Source organism: Balaenoptera borealis, assembly GCF_965194805.1.
Source record: "Balaenoptera borealis genome assembly, chromosome: 12".
Lineage (NCBI taxonomy): Eukaryota > Metazoa > Chordata > Mammalia > Artiodactyla > Balaenopteridae > Balaenoptera > Balaenoptera borealis.
In genome coordinates this window covers 5146647-5167428 of record NC_138869.1, presented here as the reverse complement: position 1 = coordinate 5167428, position 20782 = coordinate 5146647, and the positions used below count along the sequence as shown (strand labels likewise).

The window sequence follows — 20782 nt, the reverse complement described above, 5'->3', positions numbered from 1 at the left end:
CTTCCAGTCGGCCACGGGCAGAGCGAGGGGGAGAGGATGGTGGTGTCTGACTTCCAGGTTTTCATCAGGGACGTGTTGCAGCACGTGGACGTTGTGCAGAAGGACCACCCGGGGCTTCCCATCTTCCTCCTGGGCCACTCCATGGTGAGCAGACCCCGGAAGAGCCCTCTAAGTCAAGCCGGGCCCCAGCCCCAGCCCCAGCCCTGCGGTGGGTGGAGGGTGAGGGTCCTGGGATGCAGGGGGCCGCCCTGCCTCTGGCCCCATCGCTCTCTGCCTGGCCAGCACGGCCCCCTCTGGGAGTTCCCAGACAATTTATGCTCAGGAAACGAGGGCCAGCATCTTGGAGGCAGCCCCAGAGAAGCTCACCTCCGCCCGTTCCTTCCTGCCAGGGCCCAAGGCGCCAGGAAGGTGCCACTTCATGGTGGGGCCCCAAGGGCACCTCTCCCTGCACGGCCGCACCTCAGGGCGGGAGGGCCCCTCAGTCAGCCTGTGGAGAAACACAGGTCCTGTACGTCCTGCCCGTTTCAGAGTCACACAGTACACATGGGAACTAGGACGGGCTTCCAGAGGAAACAAGTCCTTACACGTCATTCTAAATCCCTTGCACCTTTTATATACATTAAACCCCCTAAGAATCAACCAACTATAATCTTTAAATCAGGGCTCTTCAAACTGGCAGCATCCAGGCCAAATCTGCCTCTAGACCCCCTGCCCCAATGGCTGGCAAAGAACGTTTTGAGCTACTTGATTTTGAAATCTGGGTGACTTTTCAGTCCCTTCCACCCCGGTCACGGTCGGGCTCTGTTCCTACGTGTCAGTTACCTGCCTGGCCCTTGTAAGCGTGTGTGATTTCAGCCCTTGGTTCAGATACCTTCAGCTTTAGCAAATAGCCAAGGCCGCATGCCTTCAGCACCACCCACGTTCACTAACTATTTTTCTTGGAACCTAAATTTCTGGGACCTTTACTGAACCAGGAAAACAAAAAAAGTGTAGCAATCTCTTATTATCATCAGATTTTTTTCAGATCTCATATTAAGGCTGACGGAATGGGTGAATTGGGGGTCTGCCAGCTTTTGGCTTGAAATGAAATAGAAATATGTTATTGTTTAACTTGCAGCCCACAAGCAGGAACCTTATTTAGATCTCTCTGAAGTGTTTGCTGTTGAAAAACCCGGAGAAAAAAACATGTGAAAACAAGTAATTGCAGGTCCAGTTTATCCAACATTTGAGGGTGTCTATTCCAAGGTACTGTCCTTGGGGCTCTGGGCCGGGACTGCAGCCCAGCAGGAGACCCGCGATGGGGCGGTTAAGAGCCCACGCTGGCGACGCCCACACCCACATGCTGCCCGTTCTCATTGCAGGGAGGTGCCATCACCATCCTCACAGCCGCAGAGAGGCCCGGCCACTTCTCCGGCATGGTTCTGATCTCCCCGCTGGTTCTTGCCAATCCCGAGTCTGCCACGACTTTCAAGGTAAACGAACTTCCGGTTCCGTGAGACGCCTGCAGCTTCCCTGGCCCCGGGGCGTCCGTTCACAGCTAGAGTCTGGGGGAAAGGGCTTCTCCCACGATTGTGATAAGGTTTGGACAAGTAGCAAGCATTGTTGTCCCTGGAAGTCTGTAGTTTCTCAAGTCAGGTACTTTTTTTCCCAAAGACAAAAGGAAAATGACTTCCTGCTTGTGCATGTTGCGTTGGTGAACGTTAGAAGGAGGAAAGGTTACGCGGGTTAGGAATCCAGAGAAGGGGCCTCTGTTAACAAGCCATGTGCTGGGCTGGAGCTCATTTCCGGGGACCGTTGGCCAGCCTCGGCCACGGTATGTGGACAGTGGAGCTGCAGGCAGTTAGTGATGTGACAGCGCCAGCCGCCTTGGCTGTGGTGCTCTCCATCCCTGAGCACTTTCACCTCTGACCTATCGGATCCTCCATTCTGTTTTTTTGGCTGTTATGTTCCACACGGCACAACCAGTGGTTCCCGCGTTGAGCTGGGCCTCCTCCCCCTGAGGAAGGAGATGGGACTCGTGGCCTCAGCAGGGCTGCTGGGTTGCTGACACATTATGCACCTGAAGTTTCAGAGACAGGTAACCCGGTGAGAGTGGGGAATCCCAGCCCTGAGTCTCCCCGAGCAACGGTCAGTCTTCCTGGACGCTGGGGGGCACTGCTGCCCCCGAGCCGGTTCTCAGGACTCTCAAAGGAGCATGAGGGGTGAGTGAGGCAGTGGGTCAGGATCATTCAAGGGTCCTGGTCCGAGTAGAGTAAGCAAGACCAGGATCGCAAAAAGAGGGGGTCCTCACGGCGCGCCGCATGCTGTGATTCGTGGTTTGTTCTGCCCAGTGAGTGCCGGGCACGTGCTGGGCTTACACGTGAATCATCTCCCTTGGCTCCCACCCTCACCCCCGGGAGGGGTCGAGGCCTGCGTTTTACGGTCGGGACGAGTGAGGCTTGGAAGGGACGAGCGACTCTCCAGGTCCACACCCCAGGGTGGTGGGTTGGGATCTGGGACTGTCCTCTCCTCTCCCCATCAAGGGTGTTTTCCCAGAGAAGAAAGTGGGTGTTTCCTGCAACGGATGTTTTCCCTTTGGGAAGAGTCCAGGACCATGGGGATTTTTGGATGAAGTGCACCAGGGGATCAGGGCAGCTGGGCCCCAAAGTGGAGCCCACAAGCTTTCCCCCGAGTCACTGGCAAAGGGGGAACTTCTGGGCCAGGCCACCAGCGTGACCTTCCGAGCCTGCCGCTAATAGATCACCTTGTCAAATCAGGAGCCAGCTGTCCCCGGGGGGATGCAAGTCTCCTCTCATTAACCAAGACAAATGAGATTGCCCGTTGCCCCCAGACCAGAGGACACATCCTCCCCACCGTGAAATCTGTTGCTGCTCTGGGCTTTGGCAGTTCTGACTGACATCCTGTAATTCGTCTGCCACCCCCGGACCACGGGATTACCCTCCACGTCCCGCCTGACAGCCTTCTGAAGCAGTCTCACAGAATCTTTGTTTAAAATTTAATTGACACATTCTTGTAATAATATGTCTGTACGGTTCAAAATGTGAGAGAGGGAAAGGGCATGAGTGGAGCCTCCTCCCGGTTGCAGGCGGGCAGCCAGTTAGCAGAGTGTGTGCATCTCTGCGGGTGCGCACACCCCAGCGGGTCCCTGTGTTTCACACACGTGGGAACACGCTCTCTGTGCTTCCTGTTTTGTTCTTTTGGTGGCCTCTTTGTTTTTGTGCGTGGGGTTTAGTTTGGTCATTTTCCTTTGTGATACCTCTTGGTGCATAGGACTAGGAAAGGCCTCGCTGCAGGCCTTGGGTCAGGTGAGGCCCAAGGGGGATGGGCCTGGGTCAGGTGAGGCCCCCTATGGGGATGGGCCTGTGTCAGGTGAGGCCCCCTGCAGAGATGGGCCTGGGTCAGGTGAGGCCCCCTGCAGGGATGGGCCTGGGTCAGGTGAGGACCCAGTGACTGGCCTTTGGATCTTCCCAGTGGTTCACTCTTACAGACCCCAAAGACAGCCTCCTGGAGACCACCCTGGCTGAGGGGGAGGAGGGGACCCTTCCCTGGCTGGAGTCACACTGTCAGGGCGCAGAGCACAGGGCAGTGTCCTGTTCTGTGACTCTTCTCCCAGAGCGAGGCTCCTTGACAGGTCACAGGTTTGTTTCATGGCAGCCAGTTCCTGATGGAGAGGTTTTGAAAATCATTATAGCCAGCAGCATGAGATACCCAAGGCTTGGAGCACAGATGGGCTTGTGGAAGATGACAGCTCCCCGCTCCAAACGTGAGAATGCCAGACCACCCCCCACCCCAGATCCCGCACATCTGGTTCCTACTCCATTTTCAACAAGCTGGGGTATATTTAGCCTGGGGAAGAGACAAGGAGGACAGAGTCTCCTGGCCCCAAATGCTGTCTGTGTTCAGATCGTGGTGGAAGCAGGAGAAATTGAGAAACGAAAGCCCTGTGCATCAGAACAAGTCTCAGTGGTTAATGGGAGGTTTCATGGGGATTGTCTCGTGCCCCCGGGCATGCTCTGGGGAAGGCAGCACTGCAGCCAGCCCTGGGGACAGAGGGGAGCCCTTGGGAACAGGTGTCACACCCTGAGCTCGCCAGGCCTTGTCCCCAGGCTGCAGGTTAACCCAGTCCTTTCTCTGGGGAAGAACCCGACTTCCCCCTGGATTTCTGCCCGGGGTCAGGGCGGGGACTCAGCCTGCCCAGAGGGTAATCCTCTAAATGACCTTCTCTGCCTGTTGCCTGGAGGCTGCCCCCTGGGGTCAGGTCCGAGATGCGGGAGCCAGCCCCAGTGCTTCCGGGTGCTGCTCCACCCCCCCGCCCCGCCCGCCAACCAGGGTGCCTGGCCAGGTGGGGCTTGAGTGGCCGCCGTGTACCCAGCACTCATGCCAGACACGCACCATCTTATTTCCGCGCCTCTCCCCCCCCCCCCCCCCCCCCCCCGCTTCCCATTTACAGACGAGGAAATGAGGCCGATTGTCTCGCTCAAGGTCGGCGTGAGCTCTGGCTTGGGCGGCAGGCGTGGCAGGATGCCCCCTTCACCCCGAAACTGCCCTGGGTTACCTCTAGCCCGCGTCCCATCTAAATGCCACTCTTCTGCTTTCAGTCGCCAGAGCCTGGAAGGCCCTGGGGCAGAGGGGCGGAGGAGGGACACGGAAGGGGTCTGGGGAATGGCCACTCATTCAAACTTCAGGTAAAGTTAGACTCAGGAGTCAGGGCTTAGCTAGGTCATGAACTGGCCCCTGAGTCTGGCAACAGTGATGCACCGGGGGTGTTGTTACCTCTGTGAGGCATGCGGGCTTCCTGTTGTCTGCCGGGAGGTGCGCTCTCCCCCAGCCCAGAGACTCTGGGCTGTGTCCCGGCCATGCTACTCCTGCGCCCACGGAGGCCTGCACTTCTGGCCTCCTGTGCGCGGGTCAGCCTGTTGAGCTGCTGTAGAAAAGCGAGTGTAATTACTTCCCTCGTGTCAAGTCTTTTAGTGGCAGCAGCTTAAAAATGATCTTCGGGAGCCATTAAAACCTTTCGGATCAATAAAGGCATTTGTGCAAGTCACTAGCACTTAAAGTGATGGGGCTGCAGTTAACCCAGGGGCGCCCAAAGGGCAGGCCAAGGACACGTGACCGTCCGCTCGCTTGCTTGTCGGGGGTGGACCTCACTTCCGGGAGAGTCATCCTCTTTTGTAGCTGAGATAGTTTGGGGCTCCAGCTGTCACCTGGTTCCGCAGGTCACCTCCTTCCTGGGGTCCCCACTCTGAATGACATCAGCGTTTGCTCAGTCAACCAAGGAGTGTTGGTGGAGCTTCCCCTTGGGGCCGGAAACCAGAGGGCAGTTAGGGACGAGCTCTGGAGGAATTAGGTGTCACGCAACCTCCTAGCAGCCCTTCAAGCTTCGTTTCATTTTCTCCATTTTAGAAATGGAGACACTGAGGATCGTAGACCTTCTCTGGGATTCAGAACCAGAGTTCGAATCCCACTTTGCCCAGCTCTGAGTCTCCAGGACCGATTCCCCCACTTCATTACCTTCCGTTTCCAGGGCTGGGGTCCAGCGACTGTGTGTCAATCATCATGGGTCTCGTCCCCCAAATTGTCCTCAGACGATGTGCCCTGGGGCCCCGTTGGGTCGGGGTCACTGGGACCTCTGTGGTGGCACAGACCTGACTTAGCCTGTTGGAGTCACGATGAGGGTGGGGTCTCTCCTCCAGGGGGCCCGGCAGGGGTCGCCCCTCTCCTGAGCTGGACCCGGGGCTCTCTCCACGCCCCTGCAGGGTTGTCCGAAGAGTTCGGAACACTTACTCAAAATGGCATCAAGATTTGTAATATCTTGCATTCCACTTCCTTTTTGGGTGAGCCACTGCCCCTCACTCCTCGTCTTCCCGTGGACACAGGTGCGGGGCTCTCGCGGTGGATGGCGCTGGGGGAGGTCATGTGAGGAAGCAGCAGCAACCTGGACAAATTGATGTTCCGGGCGTGGGGTCTGCTGGGCCCCCTCGGATCCCCCTGCTTCCTCACCACGTGACCTCAGCACCCTCCTGACCCTCGTCTTCCTTGATCACCCACTCCCGCTACTCAGTTTTCTGACGGAAAAGCTAATGAAATAGACAGACCCTAGAAGAGCAGCAGGGAAAGTGAGCGTCTCGAGCAGCCGTTCAAAGCATCCTTCCCCGCGTGCCGCCTCTTTTCCTTCTCTGGTCTTTGTGGGGAAAAGGCTAAGAAGCACCTGATTTTTTTTAGCTGTGACATTATTGCCATCAAAGGTTTGTCTCTACCCAGTTGAGTCTTGTTGGAAATGTGGCCAGAGTTTACTCTGCTGGTTTAGAAAAAGAGCTGAGGGTCGGGGTGGTGCCAAGATCTCTCACTGTGGCTCCTTTGAAAGGGAGGCTTACACGTCAGGTGTGTCCGTGTCCCTGGTCCTACGCTGTGGGGGTCGGGGACACTGCACCGCCTGGGCCACAGCTCAGACCAGGTCAGGCAGAACCTCTCAGGGTGGTGCTTCTCTGACTCAGGCTGCCTGCCCCTCCACCCTCAGGGCGCACACGAACGCCGGGGGTCCCGTGAAAATGCAGAGCCTGACCCCTGGCAGCTGCCGGTGCTGCTGGTCTGAGGACCACACGTAGAGCAGGGGTCATGGAACGTCAGGAAGGGACAGGGCCTGATGGGGGCCACGCCCGCTGCCAGTACACCAGCGGGGTGCAGGGAACAGGACTTCAAAGCTAAGCGCCGTGTTCCTGTGGAGACCGGGGGCTCAGGGCCATAGGCTGTCGGAGCTGCAGCAGGAGAGTCCCCGCCGGAACTCGGTGATTGTACCGGGACGGGAAGGTGGGGGGGCAGCTGAACTGCTGTGCATTATCTCGTCCCTCCAGGGACCAGACCCTTGCACTGTTCATTTCATAAAGCAAATGCTTGTCCAGAAAGGGCGCTCCTCCTCTTTTTTTCCCGTGAGGCTCTTCTTGAAGCTTCCCATGGCTGCGCAGAGTTCCTGTTAGTGATGCAGGGAAGACCGCTTGCTCAGGGACAGAGGGCAGGGCAGGTTTCCCTGTGGCCCTCTCCTAGAGGCAGCGTCTCGCCTGGCTGCCTCGTGCCCACACCCACCCCGGGAAACTAGAATGAGGACGGCATGAGCCTCAGCCCGCCTGGCCTGATCTTCGTGGAGCCTGTGAGCGGTCAGTGTCTCTTCCTGGGGGTAGAGGCCTTGGCACTTTGGGGTGTGAATGTTTGGGTTGAGAGGTGCCCATGGTGGGAGCAGAGACCGCAAGGGTGAAGGTGAGTCTGACCCTCCATGAACAGCTGGCAGCGTGCCCACGTCCACGCAGAAACGGTGCCCGCCTTGGACAGTGGAGTGGACCCTGTACAGTCTCTGCCTTCACGCCTGCCACGGGGCAGGTGCCCAGGCGGTGCGTCCCTGGGCCTTTTCCTGCTGTCGGCTATCTGATCAGGGAGTGGGTAGGAAGCTGCTTGCCGAGAAAGAGCCGTGTCCTTGAGGAGGCCGTGCTGGACGAGGCAGGCAGACGGGCCAAAGTGGGCAGCGGGGTCTGGTCGCATCACACACGGCCTCCCCAGACTCCTGGGCCTGGCAGGGTCACACACGGAGTCAGCTGAGAGGCTCCGTGTCCTTCAGGAGGCCGTGGCAGGGCATCAAGGACAGCAGAAAGTCTAGGATCAGTTTTACAAGCTTTGGGATCCACGTCGTTTTCCCTAATCACGTTGCCCTTGGGCCGCTGTTGCTGGAAGGGAGAGGGCAGCTGCACCCCAGGCCTCTGCCCCCTTCCAGCTGGCGGTGTGCAGCGGCACTGAGCCTCAGTGCCCTTGTCTGCTACACGAGGGTAAACCCTCACCTCACAGCATGTGTGTCCAGATTACAAGACTGGGCGCCTGGAGCTGTACCCAGCACACCCAGGGGTTGTCACTGAGAGGATGTGGGCGCCCTCCCCGACGCAGGGTGCCAGGAGGCGGCACCTGTCGGCCCTGTGACACGCGCCCTCCGCGCAGACCGAGGAGCCGCTGCTCGCCACCTTCCGTGCAGTTCTAATCTCAGCGCTTCTCAGCTCGCTTTGGAAATAGCATCTTTCATCCCCGGGTGTCTGCACAGCCCGGAAACGGGAGCAGCCCCCCTCTGCAGGCAGACGTGTGAGAGCCAGGTTCACGCTTTTCCTGGGTAAACACCGGATCCAGCAGGAGGGGGTGGGAAGGCCTGGACCTGAGCCAGGACCACGTTCAAGGAGCATGCGTTAAGCACCTGCCGTGTGCCACTGCCTTTGCACACAGTGGTCCCGGGGGGAGCTAAGGGAACAGGCTCAGTGCTGTGCAGCTCTGCGTCCACACGCCTGGAGCCACACGACCAGAAGTCAGGTCAGTGTCTCCCTCGGCGCCGTGACTGTTTGTGCCCCAAGACAGTCGGCAGGTGCTTCCCGACCAGAGCGTGTCCTACCTCGTCTTGGGCGACGGGGTGCTTCTGCTCCTGCCATGTTTTTTAAGGTCCTCTGAGAGCTGCTTGTGCACAAGCACTCAGCTGGGAGCTCCTGCAGATCATGCAAACTCATGACCCGTGAGGGATCTAGGGAGAGCAACTGCACAGAATCGGGAGCAGCAAAAAACAGATGTGGCGTTGCGCTGTCACCACGCGGCCTCCCCTCGCCCTACTCACCCACAGTGGCCCAGAGCCAGACAGTGAGGCCGTCTGGTCGGAGAGAGGAGGGTCCTTGGGTGCCCAGCCCAGGATCAGGCCTGCCTGATGTCCAGTCTGGGTGTCCCTCTCCTTAGCTGGCCCCGTGGGCAGCTGGGGGGGGGGTCCCACTGCACTCACCCTGACTTCCCTCCCACCTAGGTCCTTGCTGCGAAAGTTCTCAACCTTGTCCTGCCGAACGTGTCCCTGGGCCGGATCGACAGCAGCACGCTGTCACGGAATAAGACAGAGGTGAGTCCTTCTAAAGACCTGGGGCAGCTGGGGCTGGTGGGGTGAGAAGGCACCAGCCCCGGGGCGGAAATCCAGGTTTTAGCTCTGCCTCGGCCGTTTACCACTATTCAGCCGAGGCTGTGTGCGAGGTGACGGGGACCTGAAGACGTGTGAGGTGCTGCCTGGCTTCGGGATTGGGTGGGAAGGCGTGGGTGGCATTGCTGCCTGCGCGGCACCCGTGTGTGCAGAGAAGCTGACCAGGTGAAACTGTGTGTGTGTCAGCCAGGTCTCTTCTGGTTGTAAGTGACAGAAACCCAACTCAAAGTGATTTGAGCAAAAGGAGGGGTTTATTGGTGAGTGTAACTAAAGGCTTCCGGCATGGCTGGATCCAGGGGCTCAGAGTCTTGTTCACCATCTCTCTCCCCACCTCTCATATCCCCTGGTTTGGCCCCGTTCCCAACCAAACTTTCCCCAAGTGGAGGCAAAGCTGGCCACCAGCAGCTTTACATGAGCAACTGCAGTAGAAAGGCAGCACCTCTTCCCAACAAAAGTCTCAGGGCTGGTTCTTATTGGCTGACAGTCTGGGTTATTGGTCCAGGAAAGCGGGCGGCATCAGTCCTACCCAACCTTGTGGTCTGAGAGCAGAGAAGGGCAGTTCTGTTGGGGGGGCGGGGTGGATAGGATCGAGGATGGAAGAATGGATTCAGGCCAGGCCACGTGTCCACTGGGTTGGGAGCTGGAGGGGGATCAGAGGAAGGGTTTCGTGGCAGAGGGAACAGCACGGGTGAAGATCTCGGCATGAAGAGCCTATTTGCAGAACAGCCGGTAGTTTGCTTCAGCCACAGTGTAGAGGTGAGTGGCAAGGGGTAAACTGAGGGCAGGTCAGGAGGCACCGCTGTGCCAGGGGTGGGCTACTGCCCTCAAGCAGAGCTCGCTGCCCTCTGTAGAAGCAAAACCAGCCCAGGAGGCGTAGCAAGCAGGGTGAGGCGGCCTCGGGGGAGATACGCTGGGGGTTGTGCGACGTCACTGTCACCGCCTCTGGGACCAGACACCAGGTTCGGCATGAACGACGGTGCACCTTGCCGCCAGGTCCATGCAGAGACCGGGGTTGGTCTGTGAAGGTGCTGCTCGGTGAACCAAGCCCCTCCCCTTTAGTGAAGGGCCAGCACCTCATCCCCTGCCTGTGACGGGACCCTTATGCTCCGTGCCAGGCTTGTGTCACGTGCTCACCCGTGCACAGCTTCCGTATCGCAGGGGAGCAGACTTGAGGCTCGCCCATGTGCCGGCACATGCCTGGGGCCGCCTGCTGATGGGACTAGCCTCAGAGCTTAGGTCAGTGGGTCCCCAGCCCGCTCCGTCTGGGGGGCAGCAACCCCGTGGACGGGCGGCACCCTGGCACCTGGAAGGGGTGGTCCTCAGGGTTGAGCACGTCACTGTGCTGCTCTCCTGCCTCAGCCTCCCACCCGGTGTCAGGAGTTTGAAACCCAGGAGTTGCTGGCTGCCTACGGACCCTGGACGGTGGAGCGGGTGCCCGGCATCCCAGTGGCCTCCCCCGCTTCCTTGGGGCATGAGCAGTCGGACTCGGGCTTCATTGTAAAGTTTGGCCTCCTGGCCCTTTGAGCCGCTCAGAGAGCGGCAACTACATGGGAATCATCCCTAACATGCAGGAAGGGACATTCACAAATCGGGGGTCAAAGCCCAGGCCTCCCAGGGCCAGCTGTTCATGAACGTGGCTTGTGTGGGCCCTGTGCGGGGAGCCTGAGGTGGGCCAGTCCGCCCAGTTGTCCACCTTCCATTTGAATTTTAATTTAATCTAGTTTTTAAAGTATTTATTTACTTGGCTGTGCCAGGTCTTAGTTGCAGCATGCAGGATCTTTAGTTGCGGCATCCGGGATCTAGTTCCCTGACCAGGGATCGAACCTGTGCCCCCTGCATTGGGAGCGCAGAGTCTTAGCCGCTGGACCGCCGGGGAAGTCCCCAATCTAATTTTAAAAGCAGTAACTCCCAAACCTATATCCTGGGGCCAAATTTGACCCACCAGGGTCAAGAATATTTGAGTAAAGGAAGAAGATTTTCATTCCAAAAGGCAGATCTGTGTGGTGAGAAGGCACAGTGTTAGGACCCAGAAAGACCAAAGCCAATCATGACATGAGTGAGATCAACATTAACCCCATTTCAGAGGTGAGGAAACCGAGGCTCGGAGGTTAAATAATTTGTCCAAGGTTACACAGCCAGTCAGGGGCAGAGCTGGGATCCGAAGCCTTTGATTCAAAGGTCCATGCTCGGATGCCTCCTCCCAGCTAGTATTTACAAGCGTGAAGCTCTGTCTCCTGATTTGTAATTACTGGTCCACACAGCCCACAGCTGGAGACCATCGCTCTGTGTGCAGGATCGCTTGGGAGGGGAGTCGTGTGGGCAGGGCCTCCTCCACCCGCCGCAGCCAAATAATGGCTCTGGCTCAAATGTGCAATTTCCAGAAAAACCACTGATCTGTGCAGCAGCTGTGCTAGGACAGCAGTGGGCTGGAGGGGGACCTCCCTTTGAGAGGAAACATCGAAGTGCAAATCCGAATTGTTTATCTCACCACCTGAAACTACGTGGGCAAAAAGGAAGGAAAGAAAGATAATGAAATGATTCCAAACCCTCATTGTTTGAAAGTAGCAAATTTCAGAGCTTCTATCTCCTTTTTGAACTAATGGAAAATTTCATTGAAGGCCTTATGAAAAACAGAAGAGTCTGGGTGAATATCCAGCATGCAGGCTCCTCTTGTGTGCTCATCGCCCCCATCCATGGTGGCACGCCGTCCTGTGTCAGGTTTCTGACGGGCCGGGTAAGCGGGGTGACTCTTTAGAAGCACTAATAAATTTCCCTGCTGGGAAGGCTCTGAGGGTGGACCCCGGCTAGAATAAATAGGAAGCGGGAGCTTCCTGTCCTCGGCATCGAGCATTAGCCCCTCTCCTGCCTTCTCTCTGAGTCGCCCTTTCAACATTCTGCTGAGCTTTAAAAATAGCAATGCCGAGGGGGAAAATGTGTTCAGAAAAGGCACCTCCCAGATCCAACACCGGGTGTCTTAAGGCCCATCTTTAGCTGAGACATTTCCCCTGGAGCCCTGCAGCTATAAAAGCCTCAGGAAGAAAAGAACCATTTGCTTCACAAGCTTACTGAAGTAGGACCTGGGGGAAGGGGCTGCAGGCTGGGATGCGGGGGGCCTGGCGGGCTCCCGGGAGGATTCGGAAGTCAGCTGTGTCTCTGGGGAAGCAGGACGTTTGTGTGGGGCTTGATGTGGCAGCCAGGACTGCCAGCATGACACCCTCACTTCACAGCAGCGAGCCCTCAGACGCACAGGCTCCCAGCATGTAGGAGTAAAGGCAGAAATGCCTGGCGTTGTCTCAACACCACCCGGTGCACCGTGTCGCGGCCCTCCGTCTCCCTGTCCACAGCTCCGGGAAGTCAGTCTTAATATCAGTATTTGCATTTGGGAAACTTAGGCCCAGAGAGGGCAAGTCACTTATCCAGGGACACACAGCTACTAAGTAAGGATTTGAGCCTAGGTCTCTCATGTCCGAGCCTTAGTTCTGAAGTGCTCCTGGAACTGAAATCCTGGGAACAAGCAAGCGGCTGCTCGGCCTTTGTTGTGTTTGTCTACACGGAGTCCCCAGTCAGCACATTGGCGTACTGTACTGACATACTAATCATTCCACCCTCAACCACGGGTTTTCGGAATGTGATGAATCCCTCCCACTCTGCAAAGCCTTGAATGTTCTAAATAGTTCTCCGGCCAAGGCCGCGGAGGGGGAGGTGTGAGGAGGAGGTGCTGAGGAGCTCCTGATGCCCCCTCCGCACCGTCGGTGACCATCCGCCCGCTCACAAGTAGGTGCCCTGCTTCCCTTCCAGGCCCCGTCCTCTGGCCCCGTGTCCAGGTCTTCTGCTGGGAACGTCCACTGTTTATATATTGAGGCAGTTTGTCTTCTAGAACCAAGTCTCTGTGCTCTGTAACTGTGCTGGGACGCCCTCCAAGCGTCTCCTGGCTGGTTTACATTCATGCCTGCCAGCCATATGGTGAGCTCCGGGCACCCAGGGAGCTGAGAAGGGGCCAGCTCTGCTCCCTTTCATTTCTGTGGTGGGCTCCGCTCCAGACACCCCCCCCCCCCCCGCCAAGTATTTGCGGTGTGCCTACCTCAGGGGTCAGGCCACTGTTCCCCTGTTGCCTGCGTGTCTTCTGCCCACACGGCTGGGAGGCCACCTGCCGTGGCCCTGGGAAGCTCCTGCCCGCTCTGGGAAGGCTCGGCCATGCCTAGGCATTTGACTCATCGTAACCAAGGCTAAAGATAGGCTGAGCCTCCCATGCTGCCCCCAGGACACAGCCTCCCAGGAGCCCCTCTGAGAGCCGGTTATTACTTTCCAGTATAACCTGCTTGCTTAGCTGATCTTATTCTGTGACTCGCCATCATTCATAGCTCATATCGCCACAGGAGACTTGTCTATTTCGGGCAGCTGATAATTTACCAACGCCTTAAAAAAAAAAAAAAAAAAAAAAAAGGAGCCATGGGAACATCTCTTGGCGTGGGCCTCCGTGTGGGGTGGCCGGTGGGGGAGCGTGTGAGCGGGCCTAGCTCAGGCCGGCGCCCTGCATAGGGGTCTGTTGATCTACCCCTGCTCCCAGCCCTCCTTCCACCGGGACCCTGGCAGAAACAGCTCTGAGCTCGAGAGAGGCGGGTCCCTGAGGTCAGTGGCTGTAATGGCAGCAGAAAAGCCAGGGCCTCTGTGGAGAGACTGTCAGGGGCAGTCCCAGCTGCCAGCCAGGCCCCAGACAAAGCGAGCCACCCCGTGCCCTGCAGGCCCAGCCCTTCCTCTCTCCCAGGTACCTTCACGGGTCCAGCAAGAAAGCAGCTGCAGGCCGGGCAGGGCTCACCCACCACAGGCTCAGAGATACCACTGGTGACCTCGCAGCAGCCCGGGAGATGAGGGTTGGAGGCCCATTTACGTGCGGATAGGATGCAGCTGACTTGCCAAGGCTTTTGGGATACCGGCCAAGCCCGATACGAGCCCCAGACAGTGCGGTCTGACCACGGGGGTCTCCTGCCCCAAACCTGCCCAGGGGATGCGTGGCTCCTGACAAGGGGATAAAAATGACATGAAAGCCAAGATTGCGGGGAGAGGAGAGGTTAATTTCCATAATTCAAATTGGAGCTTTCCCTCCAATTTTAATTGTGGAAAACTTCAAATCTACAGAAAAGTCGCCATAGTAGTATAGCATACAGCCGTATACTCCTCCCCATAATTCACCGATTGGAAGTACTCTGCCTAACTTTCTTTATCTATGCTTAAATATGAAATATCAATATGGACATATATTTTAAATATTTTAAGATTTATTTTGGTAAAATATACAGAATATAAAATTTGCCATCTTAACCAGTTTTAAGTGTACAGCTCAGTGGGATTAAATACATTCACATTGTTCATCCGTCACCACCGTCATCTTCAGAACTTTCTCATCTTCCCAAACTGAAACTCTTCCCCACTGAACACCAGCTCCCCAGCCCCTCCCCCAGCCCCTGGGCCCCCCCCACCCCAACCCCGTGAATCTGACTCCTGAGGGACCTCACAGTGTTCATCCTTTCATGACCAGCTTATGTCACTGAGCATAATGTCCTCAGGGTTCATCCATGTGGTAGCAGGTGTCAGAATTTCCTTCCTTTTTAAGGCTGAACAGTATTCCATGGTCTGTATAGACCATGTTTTGTTAATTCATTCATCCTCAACGGACACTGGGTTGCTTCCGCTTCTTGGCCCTTGTGAATAACACTGCCCTGAACATGGGTGTGCAAGTATCTTTTCAAAACCCTGCTTTCAATTCTTTTGGGTTTATACTTAGAAGAGGGGTTGCCAGATCGTTTCGATATGCATTTCCCTAATGATTAGTGATATTGAGCATCTTTTCACATGCTTTATTGGCCATTTGTATTGATATATCTTCTTTGGAGAAATGTCTATTCAAGTACTTTGTCCATTTTTTAATCAGGTTTGCTGTTGTTGAGTTGTAGGAGTTCTTTATATCAATAACCCCTTATCCAGGTATATGGTTTGTAAATGTTTTCTCCCATTCTGTGATAGTGTTCTTTGATGAACAAAGGGTTTTCATTTTAAGGTAGTCCAGTTTATCTATTTTTTTCTTTTGTTGCCTGTGCTTTTGGTGTCATATTCAAGAAATTATTGCCAAATCCAATGGCATAAAGTAGATGCATTGTCTTGGCTGAAATTTTTTTTAATGTTTGTTTGTATGTTTATCGATTTTGGCTTCGCCGGGTCTTAGTTGCAGTACGAGGGATCTTCATTGCGGCATGCAGACTTCTTAGTCGCGGCACGCGGGCTTCTTAGTTGTGGCGTGTGAACTCTTAGTTGTGGCATGCATGCGGGATCTGGTTCCCCGACCAGGGATCGAACCCGGGCCCCCTGCATTGGGAGTGTGGAGTCTTACCCACTGGACCGCCAGGGAAGTCCCCTGAAACTTTTGAAAGTAAGTTGCAGACCCTGTGGTCGTACTTCAGCATGTGCTGCCCAAGAGGAAGGACCCAGAATAAGGACATTCACGCACATCCCATTCTGTCGTCACACTTTGGAAAAGTAACAGTAATTCCCTGTCATCATTCCTTTCATTACCTCTCACCATCTGGTCCATGTTCTGATTTCCTCAGTTGTGACCAACTTTTGATTCCAAGACATGAGGCCACGCGATCTTGCTGTTTTGTGACCAGCAGTTGTGAACATGGTCCTGCAAGACCCCAGTGATTCTTTCTTGTTTCTCTTATTATTTATTCAATCCCTTGGCCTGTGAAAAGGTGGCCGTGGCCCGTGTGATTGGGTGCAGAACGTGGGTCTGCTTTTTCCCTTCCCTCTGTGACCACTCAGGACCTGTGTCTGGTTCCAGGGTCACACCGCAGGGACCTCCACTCCCAAGGCACAAGCAAGGTGACCCTCTGCATCATTTCTGGTTCCAGTGCCCTGTGGTGGGTTTGTGCAAACCGCCTGCACCCACCTGCCCAGGGCCTGACCTGCCGGCCCACCTCCGGGCTCAAAAAGCAGATACAAGGATGAACAGGAGTTCAAGCTTTAGTAGCAAAAAGTACTTCTTGGGAAAAGATGTTCGGTAATTCACATGCCCTTGATCAGTGGCAGTTTATACATGTAGGCTAATCCCGATTAGTCCTCTTTCTATCCAAAGTGGAACTGCAGGTCCTTATTTCTGGTGGCTCTCCTCTGGTCTGGCTCAGGAATTTCAGTCCCCCAGGGTGGGGCGCCTGCCCCGGGTTGGGGTCATAGCGGGAACTTGGGCCTCAGTAAACAGGGCTTGCTTCAGTCAGCCGTGCTGGAGAGACTCTGTGGAATCAGGCAGGACCCTTATGTCCCCTCCCCACCCTGCAGGCCGCACGTCAGGCCAACAGACACTGTGTCACTCGCGCTTTGGACCAGGCCCTGTCTTCGGGGTCACATCGTGGGTCTGTTAACAGCGGGCAAAGAGGCGGGGGTAGGGGGAAAGCATGAGCTTTCCAACAAGAAGTCCAGAGGCGAGGCCTAGGAGAGGTTTTCTCTTGTCCGGCTCCCTCTGCAGCAGTCCTGCCCTTCAAGACAAAGGCGGGGCGAAGACATGGTCTCTGCAAAGACCTGCCAGTTCATCTTCGGGTTCCCACGGGTTTCTGGCTCCAGAGAATACTTGGGTAGAGTTGTCCTGCTCTTCCCAGTGTGCCGGGGAAGGCTGTCTGATTTCCCTGGGGTGAAGGTGGATGGATGAAGAGAGATGGAAACGGTGGAGGAAGGGGATGGGAATCCCAGGTGGCCCTGAAGCAGGTGGCAGATGAGGTCTCCGTAGGCAGAGGGAGGGGATGGGCTGGAAGGGGGTCAGGAAGACCGGCTGCAGACATGTCTGTAGGTGCCTGGGAGGGAACGCAGGAGGTTAGGCCTGCTGGGCTGGGCCTCTCTGGGAAGTGTGAAATCACGTGGGCAGGGCACTCGCCTGTGCTCAGAGGTCCCCCACCCCATGGCAGGCCGTGAGGGGCGGCAGCACGCTACGGTCCTCACCAGGGACGCACCCGTTTCTCGTCTGAGGCGTGCTGGTTCCCTGCAACTCCACGCCCCCTGGCCGCTTGAGCCCACAGGACTCACCTTGACTTCCCCCTGTCTAAACATGTAGCACAGCGTGGTGAGAGGTTGGGAATGCTGATGGTGGGGACCGACTGCCTCGTTCTTATCCTGGCTCCGTCCCTCACTTGCTGTGTGACGTTGGGTGAGTCACCCAGCCTCTCTGAGCCTCAGTCTCCTCATGTGTAAAATGGATAATAATGACAGTCCCTGGGAAGGGGTCCTGCGGCGATTCAAGGAGCAAGTACATGTAAAGCACTCAGCACAGCACCTGGCATAGAGGTGAGGGCTCAGGGCTAGTTATTTCTAATACTGTTCTAATTAAAACTCTAATTTTGAGTCCATCCCAGAACAGCTTTTCAAAAAAGAGGTCAAGAGATCTGACTGGGGTGGGGGTGATTCCTGGATTTTGCTCAACCAGAAGTTTAAGAACGCTCCCAACTGTGGGTTGCTTCCTGTGCTTCAGGGCAAAGCTTTTTCAAAAGGCAGGCAGCCCAGCTGGCTTGTTCCCAGCTGTCGAGTCAACCTTGCCGAGAGCCCTCAGACCCCTGGACAGGGAAGGTGCCAGAAGAGGCTGGGGCTCGGGAGAGGACCCTTCCTTGATGGGAAGCCCAGGCCGAGGAGCCTGACGCCCCACCTCGCTGCCCCGCGCTGGGGTCAGGCAGCCGCACGGCATTAGCCTCGCTGTGGGGCAGACCCAGCCTGGGCCCCAGGGTGCACATCCATCCAGACGCCCGGCGTCCTCCGGGGCATGACCACCGTCACCCCCATTTCACAGATCAGCAAACTGCATCCCAGAGAGAAGAGCCTTGCCCGCATCACACAGCTGGGAAACGTCAGGGCTGGGTGGTCTTCCTCCCAGGGTTTCCCGCCAAGAGAAAAGACTTCTCGTTTCAGCCGGTGGACACACCCCCAGAGGTTGGTCACCTGGAGCAAAGATGCCCTGGCTTGGACCCGGGTCCCCAGCCTCCAGCTGATGTGTTCGCGGCTGTGCTCCAGAAATGGGGGGCACGGGGGCAAGAGAGATCGCCAGAGACCGAGTCCTTGTTGTGCTTTTAAATAAACTTGTGCTTTGAGACCTCTGATTCACGTGCAGTTGTGAGAAATAACTCAGAGGGGCTGTGTGCCTGGCCCAGTTTCCCCCAGAGCTGACATCTTGCAAAACCACAGGGTTATGGCGACCAGGATACCCTCGGGGGTGACTCAGGCCGTCCCCACAAAGACCCCGTGTTGCCATCATGTAGCCCCACGCCGTCAAGCCTGACCGCTAGTCTGGTCTCCATTTCTCTGATTTGTCCTTTTTTCTTAAATATAAATTTATTTATTTTATTTATTTTTGGCTGTGTTGCGTCTTTGTTGCTGCACGCAGGCTTTCTCTAGTTGCAGCGAGCGGGGGCTACTCTTCGTTGCGGTGTGCGGGCTTCTCATTGCGGTGGCTTCTCTTGTTGCGGAGCACGGGCTCTAGGCTTGCGGGCTTCAGTAGTTGTGGTGCACAGGCTCAGTAGTTGTGGCTTAAGGGCTCTAGAGCGCAGGCTCAGTAGTTGTGGCACACGGGCTTAGTTGCTCCGCGGCATGTGGGATCTTCCCGGATCAGGGCTCGAACCCGTGTCCCCTGCACTGGCAGGTGGGTTCTTAACCACTGCGCCACCAGGGAAGCCCTCGATTTGTCCTTTTAAGAATGTCGTGGAGATGGAATCCCCCAGTAAGTGATCTTCGGGCAGCGACCGTTTGGTCTTTGGTTTTGAATGGGCTCAGGCTACTGACCGGTGCTCTGGGCCTGGCCTGGGCTGGGAGGGAGAAAGCTGTCCGTCTCCTGCCTGGGGGACAGGACACGACCCGCCCCCCCTAGGAGAACTTTTGGTGGATTTAGGTCTTAAGCCCTCAGAAAGCAAAGGCCCTGGGGTTGGGCCGGCTGGTTACCGTAGGGGAGGGTTGGGCCTCTGAGCCGTTTCCCTGAGAGGAGGTGGTCCCTGCGCTGCCTTCCCGGCAGCCCCTCTGCCCCCGTGCGGTGGTGGCTGGCACGGGGGCCTGCCCTTTCCCCGACGCAGCTGGCGGCTCCTCCCAGGTCTAGAACGGGCCATTGTGTACCCAGCGCCGACGTGCTCCAGACATGGAAAAAGAGCCAAGAGCGGGAAGCCACCTGGGCCGTCAGAGCAGTTAACCCGGAGCCGACTCCCTGAGGGGCTTCACGGCCGGTCAGCAGGGCAGGCGCCAAGCCGCTCAGGAAGGAGGTGGCCTCGTGGGCCCTGGCCCCGGGCGTTCGTTCACAGGGACACCCGGCAGCCAGGGCTCTCTGGCCCCGCGGCCTCTTCCCGAGCAGCCCTCCTTGCAGACCTTGAAGGAGCCCCTGCCACTCCCGTGTTCTCGGCCCCCAGACTGGTGGCCCGGCCCCGCGGGAGGCCCGCCGTCTCGGCTGCAGGAAGGGGCTCATTCGTCTCGTGTGGCTTTTCCCAAGTGGTCTGGCTCGCCTGCTCCGGAAGAATCGGGGTGGTGGGGGGACCTGGGACAGCCTGTCCCTCTCCAAGTGGATGAGGCCTGTGAGGGGGTCGTCACAGGGGAGACGCAGCCCCCGCCCGAGAGTCAGATGGAGACACAGTGGACACTCAAGCCTCCTCGTGGGCAGCTGACCCTCTGTCCCCTCACCCCTCCTGACGCCACGCAGCTCTTGGAAAGAGAGCTGAGGGCAGAGGCGTCATGGCCCCGACCTGGTCCAGAGAGTTCTGTGGGCATGTGTCCCGTCTCAGCTCACAGCAAGCAGGCCACTTACTGTCCACTCGGGGCAAGAGGAGTGAAGCCAGGAAGCCAGGGACGGGGCCCGGGTAGCCCCACAAAGGGCATGGTCAGAGTCTCAGCCGCAGGCGGGGCCGGTGTCAGAGGAGGTCCCGGCAGGCTGATGGCTGAGGAGGGCGGGCCCGGCCGCTGTGCACGTCCGGCAGAGGGGCAGCCGCGTCCACAGGCGCAGGGGGACAGCAGACCTGCCTCTCAGGCCGGCAGGCAGCCCGCTGGAGCCACGTCCTGAAGCCCGCAGGGGTGTCCTGCCCAAGCCCTTCCCGGGCCTCATTCCTGCACAGACAGCCCTGTGACCCGGCAGTCGTGGGTGCCCCTCACCCTCTTCAACCAGGGGACACTGTGTCAGGACAGACAGACTTAGAGAAAACAGAATCCACTCAGACTGACACCAAAACATCTTCCGAGCTATCCCTGTGTGAAATCATCAAAGCGAACATACGATGCTGCTCACGTGAAAGAACCCCACAGACTGATGCTGAAACCGTCCCGGGGCACAGGCGTGGAGGGGGGGCCACAGAGCAGGCTGGAAGCAGGGGCAGCGCGGCCGGGCTGACCGGGGGTCCCCACCCCGGGCCCGCTGGCGGGGTCGGCTCTTCAGAGCCGAGCGGGAGGGGCTGCGAGGGACCGACGGGCTCCTGTCTCCCCTCCCGCAGGTGGCCATCTACAACACGGACCCCCTCATCTGCCGGGCGGGGCTGAAGGTGTGCTTCGGCATCCAGCTGCTCAACGCCGTCTCGAGGGTGGAGCGGGCGCTGCCCAGGCTGACCTTGCCCTTCCTGCTGCTGCAGGGCTCTGCCGACCGCCTGTGTGACAGCAGGGGCGCCTACCTGCTCATGGAGTCCGCCAAGAGCCAGGACAAGACGCTCAAGGTGAGCAGCCGCCCCACGTCCCTGGGGCGGGGAGAGTGGCGCTCCTCTAGGGCGCCTGCCCGAACCCTTGGTTTAGGGCTGGCCTGGCCCCCGGGGAGGCACG

The 20782-nt window shown here is 57.4% G+C and overlaps 1 protein-coding gene across 6 annotated transcripts in view; it reads left to right on the top strand.

Moving 5' to 3' along the window:
• MGLL (monoglyceride lipase) overlaps nucleotides 1-20782 on the top strand; it is a 240698-nt gene that overhangs the window by 215130 nt on the left and 4786 nt on the right. For 4 of the 6 annotated variants that reach the window (XM_082345272.1, XM_082345267.1, XM_082345270.1 and 1 more), the window contains 4 exons: nucleotides 8-144; nucleotides 1362-1472; nucleotides 8813-8902; nucleotides 20464-20679. In XM_082345272.1, the coding sequence (XP_082201398.1) occupies nucleotides 8-144; nucleotides 1362-1472; nucleotides 8813-8902; nucleotides 20464-20679 (554 nt within the window). The remainder of the gene's footprint in view (nucleotides 1-7; nucleotides 145-1361; nucleotides 1473-8812; nucleotides 8903-20463; nucleotides 20680-20782) is intronic. The other 2 variants (XM_082345269.1, XM_082345268.1) reach the window with 2 other exon arrangements.